The sequence below is a fragment of the Diospyros lotus genome, chromosome 6 (genome assembly GCF_014633365.1).
Source record: "Diospyros lotus cultivar Yz01 chromosome 6, ASM1463336v1, whole genome shotgun sequence".
NCBI classification, from domain to species: Eukaryota; Viridiplantae; Streptophyta; class Magnoliopsida; order Ericales; family Ebenaceae; genus Diospyros; species Diospyros lotus.
This window is the reverse complement of record NC_068343.1, coordinates 17254869-17274975: the sequence shown is the minus strand read 5'-3', so window position 1 is coordinate 17274975 and position 20107 is coordinate 17254869. Positions and strand designations below refer to the sequence as shown.

Below are 20107 nucleotides of genomic sequence, written 5' to 3'. Positions count from 1 at the left end.
GCATGTCAATTTCTATACAAATATTCTAATATTTAAATCAAAACACTCAAATTTATAAAAAAAATTAAATATAATATTAAAAATATAAATTTTTTTAAAACAAGAACTCGTCTATTTATAAAATATCTAAATTCGTGATAAACATTTTTGATATTCGAAAATCAATTAAGATTAGAACTTTTGTAAATTATGCCTATTTTTTGTGAAATTCTTATAAAAAAAAATTAATTTTTGAATATTAAAATTATAATTCGCTTCTTTCATGACTTCCCCAAGAGAGATCTATGGGTTAGGTTCCAGGAAAATCCATTAATTATAGTCAGCAGAAGACTAAAATCTTTCTTAGGACCATTTACACTTTTTGGGAGATAATTTTGTATTTTCAGGAGACGCTTACGCTTTAGTCTATCTTATTTTGAGTTATTTTTAGTTTAAGATTTTTATCTTTGAGTAGATATTTGTTCATGACACATCAAGTTCGAACAACAAGCTTAAAAACACTTGCTAGTGGATATAAATATATAAATATATATAATATATATATATATATATATACCGCTGAAGGAAAGCTTAGCCAGCGATCATGAAAAAACGACGATGGCACCGCAAAAGAGAAGAAGACTGATCGACGATCAACGAAGTCAAGAGGAAGCTCAATCGATGGTCATAAAAGAACGAGAGGCAACGACGAACTGAGTGAGAGAGAGAGTGAGCGAGAACAACGATCGAGGAGTGAAAGATAATGGCGACAATGGCCAGTGACAACAGCTTCTTCATTCAATGGGTGTATGTATATCTGTGTATGTATATTTATTTTATTTTTTAAATATTTTATGTATGTATATTTAATTTATTTTTAAGCAATGCAATCAAATACTAAAAGTTAAAAAAATATTACAATTTTTCGATAAAAAATTAAGGCAATTAAACACGTTCAATTAACATTTTCTTTAAAATTTAATTCTAAATAATTGAATTCAATTATTTAAAAAATATTTTCTTTTCATACAAATTCTATGCTTACAATCAAAGGCACCCTTAATTTTTTTCATTTGTGAATAATAATCTCTCTAAAACATAAATAACTTCTCAGAACTTTCTATATATAAAGTTTAAAAAAAAAATTCATACTCAAATTTATTTTTCCTGTAAAAAATTATGAGATCAAACAACGAAAACCTTTATGAGAGCAACCCAAGTTATAAAAAAAAACTTTTCATATATAAATCACTTCTCAATAAAGTATAAATAACTTTTCATAAATAAATAACTCTACATTAAAAATTTAAGTATATAATTAATTTATTAATTTATAATTTAGAGCTTCATTCATTGCTTTGAATGTACTTTATATCATAACAAAATCCAAAAAATAAAGTTTGGAAAATCACAACGAAAAGCAAGCAACGACGTCAGCCCATCCTTATCGAAGTGGACAAATAGCGCAGTAAGCATACCTCTATGGGCGTGGCGCCCAAATAAGGAGTTGGTATAAGGTGGGCGCCCATAGTTACGGGCTTCACGAATCTTACAATGCAGGTAAAAAAAAAAGTTGTCAGGGTCTATGAATTTGTTCTCAGTTAACATTAATACAAATTAAAAAAAATTAAAAACAACCGTTGTAATATTTTAAATTATTTTATTATATTAAATAATAAAAAATACTCCACAGTAAAGGTAAAGAGACAAAAGCACAATTATAACTGAATCAAATTTTAAATTTATAAAATATACTTAATTTATTTTTAATCTATAAATTATAATATATAATTAAAAAGAAACTTTGACAAATAACACAAAATAGAAGGCGACCCTTCTCACAGTACATCATTTACTTGGGTGAATAATACTTCAGCATGATTCTCTATATACCACTCACGTCCTTCATATTCCAAATATCTTCCATTTCACTTATAACGATTTTGATCTCGAAGCACACACCATATCACCCGTAGTTATACTAAAAGGCAGGCATGCGTCCAGCAACCAAGCAAGCAGCCCCCCATCGCACAACAGTTTAGTCTAAGTCTTAGAGTTCATAACCAGGGAACTTGGAGTTTGCTGGCTCAAGCAAATCAAACCAAAGGCAAGCTGCTCCTGCTAGGCCCTGGAACAGAGAGTAATCTGCGCCTTTAGATTGCCCAGGACTCACTACTAGTTCCCTGGTCACGGTGTGGTACAGGAAGCTACCAAATGCCTTTGCTCTCTCTTCGTATATGCCTTCTCCAGTCAGGCGGCGCAGGGAGAGTAGGGCGTAAGCATTCCCGGCCACGCCGTCGGAGAGTCCCACCTTCTTCACCAACCCATTTTTCCATACCACTTCTCCGGCTTCAATGGCGGCTTCACGAAACTCCCTGTCGCCTAAAAATACCTGCAATTACAAACCAAATTAAGGATTGGACGAATTACCGGGCATCATATAAATGTAACAGTAAGTGGATATCAATGCCAGCGGAAAGAGAAAGTCGTGTTAAGAGATATACCAGGTTAAAAGAGGGCACATCCTTACTCTGAGACTAAGTTCTACATGGCACTACAGCAAAGGTATCTATTACTCTGATTATGCCATGCTTGGTGCACAAGGCTTACTATTTCTATTTGCATTATATCCCAAGATAATTACATCTTCGGTACCTCATAATAAGACCTAGCACGGGAGATGCTGGATACAGCTAGATTTTGATTTTTCCATTATCGTTCTCAGTTTGTTCATGACAGAGACTACTACAAAATCCAGTTCTTGATTATGATAATTACATTCCTTATTCTCCTTATGAAATGAAACATAGTTCACTTTATTACTTGTTCAATAATCTCCAAGTTGAAGCCACTAACCTGCGATGCCTTGCCAAGGGTAATGGCCATGGCAGTTGCTCCATGAGACCATTGTACCAGCTTATCCCTGGGGTTCCCTTCACTCGAGGGGTAGTTTCCACTGGGGAACCTGTTGCTCATCATATAGTGCAAAGTCCGCTTCACATCCTCAGCATCCTCTTTCGAGAGGGGAAAGTGAAGTAAGACATGCAATATACCAGCAAGGCCGTGGGCTGCACCCCAGTACCTCGTCCCGTGCCACCTAAACATCAGGGGGCTGCCAGTGTTATCAGATGCCCCTGCTCTGCCTCCTGCAAACACAGCTTCAACAACAGGCATGACAAGGTCATTTGGAACCGTCCCTTGTCCAAGATGTTTGTTTATAAACAGAGCAGCCCACAAAAATCCAGCTCGACCATAAAGAAGATCATAGGACATTCCAAAGCCTCCTTCCTCAGGGCCAACCGGGAGGGCTCTTTCTTGTGCAATCTAGAGAAAGTGCATTGGATAAACGTTAAGACAACTTGTACAAAATTAGATCCAAGTATCTCATATTTATTACCAAGAAACTAAGAACTTTACATGCAATCAAGAACTCCGGGAATCATGGTTTATCTACTGAGGTGGTCATTCTGACAGACTGAATGATTGTGAAAAACTAAAATACGTTGATTGACATCCTCAAAATTCAGTAACCTGGAAAGGAGTGACATGCAAGTATCATGGTCTGAGTAGTATCATGATTTATGGTTAACATTCCTCTTCAATTTTTGTTTCCCTGTATAACTCTTAGGACATTTATCATCACATAACAGCTGCCTAGCCTGAGGTTTTAACATTGTATTCAGACTTCCACTGTTAATTTTCATCACAACAAGGGGGTGACTTAGTCATATATTAGTACTTCATAGGATAGTTCTTCGCCTTTCCTTGGTACAATTATTCTGTGTGATAGGCATCCTATCTTGTGAGAGGAAGACAATAATGATGCATTTGAAATTAGAAAGCAAAAGTAGTCAGTCCCAGCACACCAATACTAACCAGAAACATTTGCAAAACAAGAATATAAAGTTGGATTGCTTGATCATTAAAAAAATTGGAGAAATGTACAGAAATAAATAAATTCCAATAATCAGTGACTCAAATCTAGATTGGCCCAAAAAACCAAAATCATAATTTAATAAACCACACTACAATCCTGATATTCCAAGGTGTCCAGTTTGCCATGATAACGGCAGACCATACTGGCAAGTAACATTATCAACTCAGCATCTAGCTTGCAGGGAGTTCAAGTCTCAGCTGAAGATATAAAACACACTTTATGTCCAATCTGTCAATTACCAACTTGTTCTCTGACACCCAATCGAGGACAAACTATAGTTCTAACCTCAAGTGGAAATTGTGACATTGTCTGTTGTTTTCAATTGGTCAAATTGTGGTTATGTTCTATTTTCCTGAACATATATAGGAGATTGATTCCAGATCACTCAGAATCCCTAAATGTTTTTATTGGTGGGGTAGATACGATTTTTTTCCCAATAATTATGAGGACTGCTCTGTACAAACCAAGATAACAAGGTTGAGGACAACAGTGAAAAAACAAATAGATCATGCTTTACAGTCGTTTGAGCACCTTCTATTCGCAAAGGTTATGAAGTGGTTGACATGATACCAGTAAAACCAACAAGTCAAAGAAATACTAATGATAAGACATTGGAGATGTAATTGTAATGCATTGACAAGAATTTAGCATCCTGCCGTTAACCATAACAACTCCCTCTCCAAGCATAAAACACCCCCCATCATTCAAAAAAGTGCTAAGCATTACAAAGATAAAATTGACAAATACCTCATCTTGTTTTTTTGCTGAGGAAAGAGGAAAAATTAAAAAATACTTGCTCATGATGAGTTATCTAAATGCAAATTGAAAATTAGTGAAGTATATACTATTACATGTCAATAAAATTCTAGAGATCAATTACAGTTTGCTTCTCTTCTTGGGTTATCAGAAAGTATCATTTTTTTGAACTGGAGGGGAGGGGGGGGGGGGGGGGGTACTTTGTGGAAAGTTGGAAGCTGGGTTTGAACTGGGAAATTGAAGCTCAGGTTGTCCCCTTCTGGGTCAACCCGTCATATTAAGAAAGAATTAGTTAAGCCATATATTAGAAAAGGGTTAGTTAAACAAGAGAGTATGGGAACAAGCATATATACAAGAAAACACTTGGCCCATGAGATATTCCCACTCGGATACAGCCATGGAAATATAGTCCATTTTGGCGATATACTGCTATGGAATAAATATCATTTCATGGTCCAAAGTGGTCCAAATGAGATATTTATTTATCCCTGCGATTTATCAAATAAGGAAAGACGAAAACAACTATTTATACAACCTGTCAGACAAAGTCCTTTGCAAGGAAATAACAAATCGTCCAAGTAGATTAGCTCAATAATGATTATGACCGAACCAACCCAGAAAGCAACGTACCTCAAAGAAAAGATCCAGAAACAAGTCTCGCTTTTGATAGTCTCCCTTCAGGTTAGCCACCACTGCCCCAAGCGCACATACCCCTCCCTTGCCGCACAAAAATGTCAAGTGCCTGCCACCCATCTCCTTATTATGAAACAAGAGTAACACTAAACTTACAGAAATCTTACACAACAATTTAATGAAATGAAATGACGTGAGATATATTTTAATAATAGTAGTTATAATAAAGGGTTCTCAATTCTCAAATATCTGTTACTAAACCCCTTCACCCAGACAAACCCTTCATCTTTCAGAAATTTTTAGAGACCACTAACCTTTACTCACAGAGGTTAACTAAATAAATTCGTAAAGAGACAATAATGCCCTAATTGATTTTTTTTTTCCTAAAGCACATGCCTTAAATTGGAGATAGCAATTTAAGACAGAGGTTAACTTTACTCATCTTTAATTTGAGTTTAGAGATTAGTTTTTGTATTTTTTTTGATAAATTTTAAATAAAGATATATAATTATTGATGCAACGATAAGGATATTTTTACGGAATTGTCACATATTTGGCCTAAGACTCGAGAAATAATGTATTTTAGGTCAGGGTAATTTAAGGTACATGTATAACTAAATGCGCTTAATTAGGACTTGAAAATCGCAGGTTGTTTGTACATAACTAATTTTCTTTATATCACTCAATTGAAATTAAAAATGTCAAAATTGTAAACATCTGTGTATTTTCTCATTAAAAATAGTGTAATTTGATGGAAAGAAACAATTAAAAAGCCAGGGTTAGTATGGAAGGGGACGTGATCCATAATTGGAAGAGACGTCTGAAGTCTCGTTGTACATGTGCCCGTGCCATTAATCAGGTGGGCCCCCAAAGGAGACCCAGCCAGGGCTTAGTAGGGGGAAGATAGAAATATCAGAAAACCATTGTTAAAACAGCGTGGTCCCCACAACAAGAATGAATCAAAACCGCCAAAAAGATAAAGCCAGCGGATCACCTGGTGTAGGAGGTGCGTGCGACGGAGGCACACGCGTCCACGATATCGGCGCACAATAGCAGGTCCTGGCGACTACCGGTGGCCAGGTACGACCGCAAGCAGGTGAACGCCGTCCCCAGGAGCCCCGTGTATGCTGTCGGGTCCGTACAAGTCCCCTCCGCTTCGCACCGCCTCTTCCACGTGACTTCTACTACCTGACCAACACGGAACGGAACGGAACGCCCTCCGGCCTCAGTTAACACTCCCCGACGGCGGTACCACCGCCCTGAAATTCAGTTTTCCCTTTTCTTTTCCCGAGTAAGAAACGTGAAATTCAGTTTTCAGTGATCACCACGTACCTGGTCCTTGATCGAGACGGCCGCTTTCAGAAAAGCCTCGGCCGGAAGTGACAGGTTGGTAACCGCCGGTCGCGGAAGCCGGAGCAAATCGAACCGTTCGTTGCCGTCTTCGCGAGTACTGTTGGATTCCTGCGAAGCGAATTGCACCACCGACGACATCTCTCTCTCTCTCGCGCTTGCTTGCTTGCTCGCTCTCGGAATGTAACTTTGAAGAGTAAATATCCTGGGTAGATTCTGACAGTATCACCTAACAAACGAAAGGAGGTTTTTAAGCTTCTTCCGGAGTGGGGAGCGAGACGAGGATATATATAGTGCTTTATGCAATGGAAATCATTAGGAGTAGGAATTCGACCACAAATATCAATTTGAGAGGGGGGGGTTTATGTTACGCGGAAACACTTCATAGCTTGACGTCTTTTCGTTTTTGAAACATTTTAAAAATGTTTTTAATTCTTGTTTTACACTTTATTTATGTTTTTTTTTTAAAAGAAAGTCTGTTTCTAAGTTTTCGTTTTCTATCAAAAATATTTCTTATTTTGTTTTCGTGCAACATAGTGCGGGGTTCAATGTGTTGGGCTGCGGTTGGACGATGTGTCTGTGCAACCCTGGTGATGCATCAACCACGTGCCACGTTAATACATCATCCGCGGTGTGCCAAAAAATTAGTAAAATAATACCCGCCACCGGTATACAAATCAGATCCGACCCATAGATACGGATGGTAACACACACAGGATATGCATCAAAATCTTTTTATTTTGTATCTTGCTTTTAATGTTCCTACTGATTAGATAATATATTAATATATTTTTTTAATTTAAATTAAAAAAATATATAAAAAAAAAGCCATTCAATTTTTTCAAGTACATAAATTCGTATAATATAAAATCTTTTTAACAAAAACAAAGTCATTATTATTATACCTATAAATATACAATAGATTAGTGTTTTTATTTTTTATCACTTTTTATTTCTAACATTAATTTATTTGACTTTTATAATTCGTTTCAGTTGGTAATGGTGAGACTATGGGCAGTGGACAAGACCTTAATCGGTGAATGAATGGGGAACTTGACTTAGGCTACTTTAATTATATATATATATATATTAGTAATATATAGTCAGAAGCATCATCCCTGTGCCCCACTACTACCAACACGGATTTCTTTTTCTTTTTTTTTTTTTGTGGTCAATTTGTAAACATTCTAACAAATAAAATTTTAATTCCATACCTTCTTTGGATGGATCGAATTTGTCAAATAGTTATTAATTGTCTTCCCTAACTAAGTAATAAATTTTCTTTTAAAAGGGAAGACATCTTTTTTTATCTTCATATAAAACAAAGTTAATTATCAAAAGAAAAATTGAACTTTTGCTATTTTTTTAATTTTTAATTTTATTAAAATATTTAACTTTAATTTATTATTACAAATTTGGATTTTCATTAATCATCCTTTAATAAAATATGTCAAGTGTTAACGTGTCATTTTATATCAAATTAAAAAATAAAAAATAACAAATATTTTTTTGGGTAATTTTACTAATAAAATTAATTAATAATAAATTTGTAATTTAAAAATAAAATACATTTATTAAAATTAACATTCTTAATGGCACAGCATGAGAAATTGGAAGCACAGAATGTAATTATCTTTTTGGATTCATTTGTCAACGTAATGCAAAACTATCCCATCAAACAGTTATAAGGAAAATTCTTTCGAGTCAAACAAATTGAGAGACAGACTTACAGAATGAGGGTTAAAAAACTAAAATATCCTCATTCACTTTATATTGCACTTTTTTCAATGCAATGTGGATGATGATATTTTAATCTTCATCCTTCATTCTGCAAGCATGTCTGTCAATTTGTCTGATTCTGTAAAAGAACTCAAGTTATAATGTCTTAATTGATATTTAAAGAAAAAAATTTCATAACAAGATAGGTTGACAGACAGACTTACAGAATAAGAGTTAAAAGAGTAAAATGTCCTTATCCACATTATATTATATTTTTTTTAATATAATGTGGGTGAAGTTATTTTAGTTTTTTAGCTCTCATTCTGTAAGCCTGTCTGTCAATCTGTCTGACCTTATAAAAAAACTCTTTTTTTAAATTACAATAGTTAAAATTAATTTTAATATAAAAATATAACTATTTATTCGACTATTTTTATAATACATTAATTAAATTAACCAAAACTAAAATAATACATATAAATAAAAACCTGAAACGGATATATATAGATGGGTGAGTGTTCTATATAATATATATGTATATATACATAAATCATTAACAGCATGAGAAATGGTGATGAGTGATGAGTCAGCGGGCAGACCCACTGATTGATGAATGGGTACCCAATTGGAATTGGAATTTAAAAAATCTGAAAGTGGAGTGTTTCGACACTTGGATATGCATCCACCACATTCCCTACACAACTTCTCCATGTTCCTCTGCCACGACACAACACAACTGAGAATCATCCCATCAACCACGTGCTTGCTTACCCAGTGCCCAGCCAGGCATCCCCCGCCCCCTCTCTCTCTCTCTCCCAAAGGAAAATTCTATCCTCAGCTCACATTTTTCTTCTCCATCTCACATTTTTCTTCTCCATAGCTCACATTAATTTAATTTACATTTTTACTTTCTACAGTCATCATTAATTGCTCCTCACATATCTCAATTTTGCCCTTTTTTTTATTAGAACAAACTCATCATTTACACTTATTTCTTCTCTTGCCCTCTTTTATCACAAGTAATACACTCTTTCCTTACACTATCTCTCAAACCTTAACAAATTCAATCCACGAAAACGAAACTTCAAAAAAGATAGAAAACTACAAAATCAGATATATGTGTGCATTAATCTTATGTGTGGGGGGTGTTTTTGTGGCTAGGTTAGACGTTTTTGGACAAAGGGTCGACCGTGGATGGAGGTCGACTCCCATCGCCAACCAACCCACCGCCTGGCGACAATGTAGGTTCAAAAAATCCCCGATTGTAACTTGTTGGGGGTGCAAGGAACCCCTGACTTTGGGCGATTGGGGGTTTCTCGAGCCCCCCACTGCAAGGAGCCCTAACCACTTGTTGTTGGGGGCTTCTCTAGCCCTTGACCTTAGGCGACCATGATGGTGGCGGTCGCCCTGGTCGCCACCTATTTGACTTTTTTTAATAAAAAATAATTTTTTAAAAAATATTTGAATTTTATTTAAAATATGGGAAGTTTTAATTTTTTAATTAATTTTTTAAATATCTGATATTTAGAAATAGTTTTTAAATAAAATTTTTGATATTTAGAAATGTCTAATATTTAATTTTTTTTAAATGTCTAATTTTTTTATTCTTGACACTATCATAGTTTTATTTTTGTGGTGCCCTATCTCTCCGAGAGAGTTCCTTCGAAGAGGGATATCTTAGGAAGGATCCTCTCGAAGAAGAAAGCTGCTGATAGCCTCTCGGAGAGATCCCTGGATGAGTTTCTTCGAGAGGATTCTTTCTCTCTCGAAGATGCTTATCGGAGAAGCCTCTCCAAGAGGCCAGCGACACAATTGCCCACGTGTCTCACTCAATCATCGAGACTTTGAATTCTATAAAAGGCAAGACATAACACGATTGACAGGATCTAAACATTTAGTAACCTATTCCAATTCTCTCAAACATTCCTTTCTGAAGTCCTTACATTTCTTTTCGCGAATTTTTTGTTGGCCTCTTAAGATATGGCCACTCAAGAGGAGAATGACTTGAGTGTTTAAAATTTTTCTCTTTTTTTTTAATAAATATTATTGATTAATTATTTTCTTTAAGAATATATAAATTATTTTCTTTTAATTAAATTCTTGTTATTTAATTTTAAGAAAATTAAGATTTTATAACTATGTATATGTGAGTTTGAGATTAATAAATTAAAAGCATAAGATATATCAAGAATATGTAAATAAGGCATAAGACAATTTATATTCGAAGTCCTTGTCCATGAAACAGATCACGGAGTGTTGGGCTATTCTTCTCGGCTTCTTCTCAGTATTGCCTATCGACATTACTGTGCAAAGGTGTCATTCCTGCATCGAGCTAGACTCTCTGCCTATAAAACCTCCAAAAATGGTGTCAATGACCTCGGCTATTTGATAGGCTGAGGGTGGGCGGGCATGAGTAGGGGTGTAGGTGGCTGGATGATGGTAGGTGTCATTTGGCTCTTGGGTAGAGGCGCTTCTGGTTCATACCATGGTAAAGTGATGTGGTTGGTCTGAAAAGCTCTAGTAAGATTATGGGATAGGTAAATTTTACTAAGTCCTACGATGGGCGTCAGATGTTCCTTCTTGACCAAAAAGAGCGATCGGAGATGGGATCACAACTACAGGGAGCGGGCTCCAACAACAGCAAGGAGCGGGCTCCAGTTACGGGTTTTTTCGGGAGGCGGCTGGCATCTATAAGCACTCTGATGCTCAAGTAAGTAAGAGAGTAAAGAAATGATGGTGTATTAGTAGGTCAGAGGGTAGAACATATCTTGGCTTCAAAGAGAGCTGGTTGATATAGAAGGATGAGACGTCTTCCTGCATGCATACGTCGTGCGTTTACAAGTGATGAGACTGAGTATCCGACACTGGTGGAGGTTCCTAGACGATAGTGTGGTGTCGACGGAACCCTCATTAATGTGGATAAGATCCTTCATTAATGAGGATGAGATCTGGGGTGGGTGCACGGATACCCATTAGAGGCTATAATGATGTTACTGCAAGCTGGCGTAAGGCTAGGATGGGGTCGAGATCGGGCCATGAGGGATGGGTTAGATTGGGCCTAAAGATGGGTCGAGATTAGGCCAAGAGAGATGGGCCAAATTGGGCCTAGACGGTCCAGGTGCACCTTAGATGGCTCTACTCTTCTAGATAATAGTTGGACTTGTAAAAAGAAAAATTGTCTTTATTACGATAATATTGAAAAGACGTATAATTAATTGAACCTTGCAATAAGTGAGACCCATAATATTAAATCTAGATTAGTTCTAAAGAAAAACAGAGAGGAACTTATTACTTAGGGACAACGACATGGGGTGGCCTTTCCATCTACAATCCTAACTCCCCACATCATTTCCTATCCCTACCCATACCACAATAGGGTAAAAAAAATTATCCCAAAACTCATCCCTTGTTGGCAAGAATTTTATTTCTTGAAAAATAATTTAAAATTTATTTTACATTAAAATTTTAATAAAAAGAAACAAAAATATTACATTATTAAAACAAAAACTTATAATAAAAAATATAACATTATTAAGCAAATGCTTGCACCCGTTAAGAATTTTTTAGATTAATCAAGAACAAAAAATGATAATATAATCCCCCAATTAAAAACACAACGAATGAAATATAGAAAATAAAAAAGTATTCAAACCAAAATCCAAATGTTCAATGTTCAAACCCTGATATAGCGCTTTGAACCATGCTTCCTCTAGAAATATCATATGGTTTGTTATGAAATTGGATTGACAATAAATCACAATCAAATTAATCAATCATGCATGAGCACATAATTTTAAGTAAAAAAACTCAAATCGAGAAAAATCACAGTAAGAAAGAATAAAAATATTACTAAACAAATAATTATTGGTATAAAAGTTATATTGTCACACACTCTAAATTCCATGTAATTTGAGCACCTATTTATAGACCTAAAGTCATTTATAGATGTACACAGAAAATCATATTCTGATCAGAAGATGATTCATGAAAATATTCCTCCAAATGAAATAAATTTCAATGAAAATCGAATTTGACAATATCATAACTATAGTTAAATTCGAAGTCATAATTACGATCAAATTAGGAAACTCAATCACCAATGAATTAGGATTTTGAGTCACAATTATCACAAATCTTCATTTTGAATTTGAATCCACAAACGAAATTATTCAAAATTCTTTCTTCCAACAAAATCATGGAGAATTAATCTCGCTAATGAATGCCAACCAAATCCACATCACGGGAAATATCAATCAAATCCACACAACGCTTGCTACAGTGGATATATTTAGCTACACTTAAAGCATAAATAACAAGATCAACTTTAGCATACTGTTGAGGAGGTTTGATATTTATTTTGACTCTATACTTAGCAATACAATAATCTGATGGACTGACGCGTGCTTTCAGACTTGACTTGGGGCTTGATTGAATCTAAGATGAAAACGATTGCTCAAATATTTGACTATTGTCGATTTCAAGTTCCACCTGAATATTAGAACTCTAGTGACCTATAAGGTTAAATTCTTTAGTAGACGAACCATGAATTATAACAATTTCATAAAAAATAACATCTCTACTAATCACAACTTTAGATACTTCTGAATCCCATAACTTATACCCTTTAACACCAAATTTATAATTAAGGAAGAGACACTATTTAGATTTTGGTTCTAATTTTTCATTATCAACATGAACAAATGCAAAACATTCAAGAATTTTTAAATCAGAATAATTTGCAGGAGTACCTGACCATAACTTTTCTGGAGTTTTCTTATCAATAACGAATGACAGAGACTGATTAACTAGAAAGTATGTCATATAAGCAGTCTTGACCTAAAAAGATTTAGATAAACTAGAATTAGATAGCATGCATCATACATTTTCTATCAAGGTTCTATTTATTCGCTCACCTACACCATTTTGCTATAGTGTAAATGTCTTAGAATTCCTTCTTTTCTGCAGAAATCATTAAATTTACTTGAACAAAATTCTAAACCATTATCAGTGCGGAGACACTTAATCTGTATGTGAATTTGCTTCTCAATCATAGTCTTTTAATACTTGAAAGTAATAAAAAATATCAGTCTTTTGTTTCAAGAAAAATACCTAGACTTTCTTAAAAAAATCATTGATGAAAGTCAACATGTACCTAACACTACTTGCAGATGGTACTCTAGTCAAACCCTAGAGATCAGAATGGACATAATATAGTATACCTTTCATATTGTGAATACCTTTAATAAAGCTAACCCATTTTTGCTTACCAAAAATGCAATGCTCAAAGAACTCCAATTTTTTAGTACTCTACCATTCAAAAAGTCATATTTTACTCAATTCAGTAATACATATTTCACTCATATGTCCAAAATACATATGTCATAACTAAGTGATATTGGTATTAGATAAAGAAGAAGTAGAAATAAAAGCATCACGTGTAACGGTAGAACCCTACAAAACATACAATCGATCGTGTTGTTTTGTACCTTTTATCACAACAAAAACACCTCTATTGATCGTAATAACTCCACTTTCACCAATGAATTTATACCTATTCAAATCAAGAGTACTTAATGAAATAAGATTTCTTTTGAGAACAAAAATATGTCTGACATTAGTTAAAGTTCGAATGATACCATCGAACATCTTAATTTTAACTATTCCATTGCCAACAATTTTACAAGAAGAATTATTATCCATCAACATATCATCAAAAGTTAAAGTTTTATATGTCGAAAAACAATCCGTATTAGGAGACATATGAAACATGCATGTTGTGTCGATGTTCCAATCTTCACTAGGTTTAATAATCTCATTAGATACTACCATAAGTTTCTCATCATTACTGTAATACCCAAGAAATTTATGAATGAATAAAATTAGAATTTTGTGAAATTATTGGGTCTATATGCAATTTTTTAATCTTTAGGGCCAAAGTGTAATTTTCAATTCTTGGCCAAAATACGGTGTGACGTTTGTGTTAAACAAAATTTTGGAGATAAGAATGTGTAAGAAAAGTTGGAATTCATGAAACTGAAGAAACTTGCAAAATAAGCGTAAAAATGTAATTTTTCAAACATTCGAGTCTAAGTGGAATTTCTAAATTTTGGTTAAAGGTGGTCAAATTGGAATTTTGATTCTTTGGGGACTGAAATGAGAAAATTAGAGTTTGAAGTCCTTGAGGAAATTTTGAAAAATTGGGGAATGATCAATCTGTAAATTTGGAAAATAGAAGTAGGGGCAAATATGCAAATATCACAAAATTAGGTACGACACTACAAATCTCTCGCCAACCATCATGTCGACGTCGAAGAGGGTCACCAAAGGCTTCTAGAGTAGGTTTAGACCATTATGGGCAAGTTGTGGTGGAGATTGGACGAAGATCGACCGTGATATAGCAAAAAATCAATCATATATGGCTGAAAAATTCGAATGGAATAATCAAGGGATTTTGTTGATTTTAAGGACGAATCGAGGTGATTATGGGCTAGATCTAGCATCCTAGGGTATCATTAACCTAAGAGTGGAAGGATTTCCAGCTCAAAATTGCCCATAAATAGCAACTCGTGGCCAAGAAGGTTTATGCAAAATATCGAATTCAATCCATGGGTTTAGAGAATTAAGCGATGTAAATAAGAGGCTTTTGTTTCTGGAGTAAATCTGAAGATTTTGGGGTGGTTTGGAGCAATTTAGAGTAGATTTTAAACATCATCGAAAAATCACAAATAGTTACCGGCGACAGATTAAAATTGTTGATTTCGGTGCATCTCCAGCTGATTTTTCAAGCATCGGTCGGTGCCATCATGGTCGGAAGGTCGTGGTCTTTGTGCTGGTGTTGTCGGATCGTTCATCGGAGTCACCAGCCGGTCGCCGTCGCCTGAGAAAATGACTGGAGGTAAGGAAAAATAAAAAAAAAATGAAAAACAAGGAAAAAAATAGAAAGAAATGGAAAAAAAATTATGAAAATTTCCAAAAAAGTCACAAAAATAGGAAGATTTATTATTTAATTTTTTTATTAGGAAAAATAATTGAATTATTATTTATCTTGAATTTTTAGAAATAAAATTTTATGAAAATAAATAGGAGGAAAATCCAGAAAATTTTGAATAAATTCCAAAAAGCCAAGGGAATTATTTTATGAATGATGGTGAATTTTAATGGGGAAAATCTGGAGAAAATCATAAGGAAATATTTATTTTTTAGAGAAAATGATTATTAAAATAGGAAAACTTGGAGAAATTTGGAAAAATTATGAAAAATTCAGGAAAATTAGGAATAATGATTTTCTTGAATAATTGATGATCAAGAGAAAATTTGGCTTGAGGAATTGAGGATTTGCGTAAATTTTGAGGCTAACACACATATCGAGAAAAAATAATTTGTTATTCGAATGTAATTGGTACTACCTTGTCTAGTGATTGAGCTGCCTATATTCCCAGTATTCCATTTCAAATGCTTTAACTTGTGAGAGGTTTAATTGTTTCCAAATTTATATTATTTTACGCATATTGATCATTATGTGATGCATTAACTAGACATGATATTTTGATATGCATGGCACATGATTTATATGTTATTGTCATATTCGAATCATGTCATTGTTATGACCGGTGGGTCGAGATTTGGGGTCTCATTGTGGACGACGCGATGTTCGTTCTTACGGAAAGCATGGGAATGGTGGTTCCCACAAGCGGTGGCCAAATTACTTGTACGCCAAAGTGATCTCCCAAAGTTGACATGTTAAGTCTGATTTATGCCATGCACATGATCACTTATGCATTTCATGAAAATTATTTTTATGCCATTCACTTAGATGATTCAGCATCTAACCTGGGTTATGCCCCTAGAACATTCAACGTTTTAGCAGGGGCTTGCAGCGAAGCAAAAGACGTGGCTAGTTAGTTGAAGAAGGGAACCAAACATGTTAAATTATTTCTGTTATTACATTTTGTACGATTGGCATATAATCCTTGACAATTATGTATGAACATGCTATGTGATCAGGAGAGATCTGCCTTTTATTTGGCTTATCAGATTCAGTGCGCTGTGTGGGCTCGTTTGACGATTCTTCGACTCAGACCATCTATTCAAAGTTATACTCTTTGTCATATTTGGCGTCTTCCGAGGGACCAAGTTCTCCCTCCCCATTGAGTTGTTGCTTGCTTGTTGTTAGAGGCTGGCTTTAGTGATCTTGTTCAGCGCTAGTCCCTTCGGTGCCTTCTGTTCGATGATGCCTCTCTAGTTAGGGCTCAATTCGTTTTGCAGTTTTCCCGCTCGTGATTAGTACGGCAGGCTTGTTCTTCCGAGATGGATTGTTACTTTTGATCACTTCCAAGCTTTTGTTTATTTTCTGTACATATTGTCTTTTATTTTGCTTCTTCCTATGTTTTTCTTATTTTTAGCTTTTTTTCTTCTTTTGGCCCAGTGGGTGATCGTTGTTATGTTCATGCCCCTAGTTTTTGGTCAGTCCGGGGTATGCCTTGGCCTTGGCTTGTAATCGTTTCGACTTTAGTTTGTGTTTTATAAATCTCTCACTTACAGAAAAAAAAAAAAGGTAACGCATGACAATCTATTAAGTGGTGTTCTCTTTATATTTCAATTTTAAATTTTGAGTTTTGAATTCATTTTGAATTTTATGTTTTGAGATTTTTGAAAACGCATTCTTTTTGTCATTCTGAAAAGTTATTTCTCAAAATTGAAAACTAAAAAACGCGTTTATTTTGAAATTTTGAGAAAAATTATTTTATGATATTTTATTTAAAAAATTTAATTATTATTTAAATTAAAATAATTTAATGCTAGTATACTATTAAATTATATATTAATTTTGAAGTTAGTAAATATTGCATTATTATCTAATTAATTGTAAATTGGTAAGAACGCAAATTCACCTCAATAGTAAATGGATGATTATGAACTTAATAAATAGTTTGAAAGATTCATTGTATTTTTCAAATTTTTGTTTTTAAATATTTTAAATCTAATAAATTACTATAATAGCTTCAATGGGTGGTACTGATGATTGATGGGGTGGCCGGACCAAAGCCATGCCCATTGTCCCCTTCATTTTTTTTAATTAATTAATTATTTTGTAAAGTTAAAAAAAGAACAATGAAGACCCAGATAACAGTCTCAATCCGCCATCATGAGGCGGTGGCTAAGGACGAATGATGCGGCGATGGCTGAGGATGAACGGCAATAGTAGCTGGAGGATGAACGACAACAGTGGCTAATGACGAACGATGATTGTCGGAAGGGGGCGATCTCAGGTGATGGTGGTTGGAAGAGGATGAATGGCGGCTGTCAAAAGGGTAGCGATCTCAATTGTTGGTTGATGGTGTTCTCTAGAAGAAAAGAAAATACAGAAGAGAGAGAGGGAGGGAGAAGAGAATACAAAAAAGGAGATGGGGGCGTTTTCCGTGTTTTGGCTAAAAATGGCCAAAACGCATTTTTGATGTTTTGAGTTTTGTGTGTAAATTTTTTTTGTGTTTTGGAAAATCCAGTTTTGAAAATGGGTAAATAAACACACTTTGAGTGTTTTGAAAAACTAAAAACAAAAAACGGCACGAAAATAACAAAGAGAACAAGCCCTTAGGATTTTGATTCTATTATTTCCACCGTACACTTGAAATGCCTTGTTTAGCTTCAGTCTTTAATCTCTGTTAGTTAAATGGGTATGGTGGGAGAATTTGGGAATTTTGAGCATGCGAAGATTGTAGTTTTTTTAAGATTAGCTGGATGGAAAAAAAATTAATAAATCTTGTGAATGTAAAAAAAAAAAAATCCCGAGATTTCTTGAGTAACTACTTGATTGGGAGAATGGGTCATTACAATTACTATTATTTTCAACAATATTGGTTTCACCGGAAGTTTCTGGTTGTTTTCTTTTCTGGTTAGCTTCTCGTCTCTTAAGTTTGTTTGTAGCTTATAACACTTATTCTTTATGTGTCATTTATTTTTACAGTAATTACAAACATTTTCTTTATTTCTAGACTTGGAAATATTTTTCTCTCTACCACCAAAATTTCTATCTTGTGTTTTTCCTCTAATCAACAGAACCTCCCCTGATTTTCAGAAGTCCTCGATAATTGCTTATCAATTTTTTCTTTCAAGAATGAAGTATCGTAAACTTCATCTAGGGTGAGAGTATCCCGACTATAAAGTATGGTGTCTCTAAAAGTTGAATACAAGACCAATAAAAAACATAACAAAATCATACCTAAATCCTCATCATCATACTTAATCTCCATACTTTTTAAATCATAAACAATTTCTTTAAAAACTATTAAATGGCTTTCAATAAATGTACCTTCAACCATTCGATGAGAATACAACCTTTGCTTTAGATGTAATTTACTAGTTAAACTCTTCGTCATACACGGGTATTTCAGTTTCAACCATAGAATGACAACGATTTTTCTTTCAAAACATCATGCAAATTTTGATTTGATTAATGTAGATGTATCTAAGACATGGCCTTATAATCCTTATGTTATTTTTCTTCAGTACTCCATGATTTTGTCATTTTTTTAAAGCCCAAAAATGTATCGTCTAAATCTATTTGTGCCAAAATTGCAAGCATCTTAACCTGCCATAGCAAAAATTTGATATTCCGATCTAATAGAGGAATATCGTACTTCAATCAAGCCATTAAATAGTCCTAAATAATATCAAATAATTTAAATAAGAAACCCAACTAAAAAAATTGATCAAAAATACTGAATTTGAGGCAAATCTAGTAAAAAAATTGAACTAGATCTGTTTAGCGGATCTAACAGGTCAAATTTAGCCTAATCGGTCAACTTTGGGCTAACTAAATCTAAAATAGGTCTTGGATCTAGCTAGTTGAACCAGATCTGGGTTGAGATCTAGGTGAGCTGAAACTAAGAAGCTTAGAATAGTGCTTCATTGGTTGACAAGAGGTAGGGGTGGGCCACAACAAAAAAGCTGGAACGACGGTGGCTAGCACGGTGGTTAGACAACAAGGCGGAAGTCCAGTGGTTGCGACGTAAGGGGAAGTCATTGGCAGTTACAATGTAGTAGGCTTCAATGGTCGGCGATGGATGTCCACTTGGGTAAAAGCGTTGATGGCGAGGCAACAAAGGGGGATGACTACTGTCGGTGGTGGGGGCTAGAGGTGCTAATAGACGGTTGTGAAAACGAAGAAGAAGACCGACCAAGCAAGGGGGCAAACGGCCGATGATAACCAAGCAAGGGGTCGTGATGACAAGTTTGATGGTTGGCAGTCAACCTAGCAATAGAGATGGTTGATGGAAGCGTACGGGGCAGTGATTACTAATGATGTAGACGATAGTGATTGTTGATGGTGGCGGCGGCTGAACGGCAACGACCCTGTAACAGTGCTGGGCAACCAATTGAAAAAGAAGATGATGATGCTAAAAATCAAATCCAACAATTGAGATTTATAAACGGTTGATAGTTTGATTCAACAGCTTTGATTCAACTTTGTTACAAAATTGGGTTAATAACAAACCATAATCAAACCAATCAACCACACACGAACACATAAGTTTACTTGAAAAACTCAAATTGGGAAAAATCATAGACAGAAAGAACAAAAATATCACTAAGCAAATAATTGTTGGTACAAAAGTGATAATGTCACATATTTTAAAGTGATAAAATCATCTATAGATGTACATAGAAAATTATATCCTGATCAGAAAATGATTCATGAGGATATTCTTTCAAATGAGATAAATATCAATCAAA

General features: G+C 34.6%; 1 protein-coding gene across 1 annotated transcript; it reads right to left on the bottom strand.

Moving 5' to 3' along the window:
* Positions 1 to 1738: 1738 nt before the first annotated feature.
* Positions 1739 to 6957, bottom strand: LOC127803024 (lanC-like protein GCL1). Its single transcript, XM_052339017.1, has 5 exons — positions 6638 to 6957; positions 6300 to 6493; positions 5303 to 5414; positions 2836 to 3303; positions 1739 to 2371 (listed from the first exon to the last, which is right to left on the bottom strand). The coding sequence occupies exons 1-5, from the start codon at positions 6794 to 6796 to the stop codon at positions 2030 to 2032; spliced, it is 1275 nt and encodes a 424-aa protein (XP_052194977.1). The 5' UTR covers positions 6797 to 6957; the 3' UTR covers positions 1739 to 2029.
* Between the last annotated feature and the right edge of the window lie 13150 nt (positions 6958 to 20107).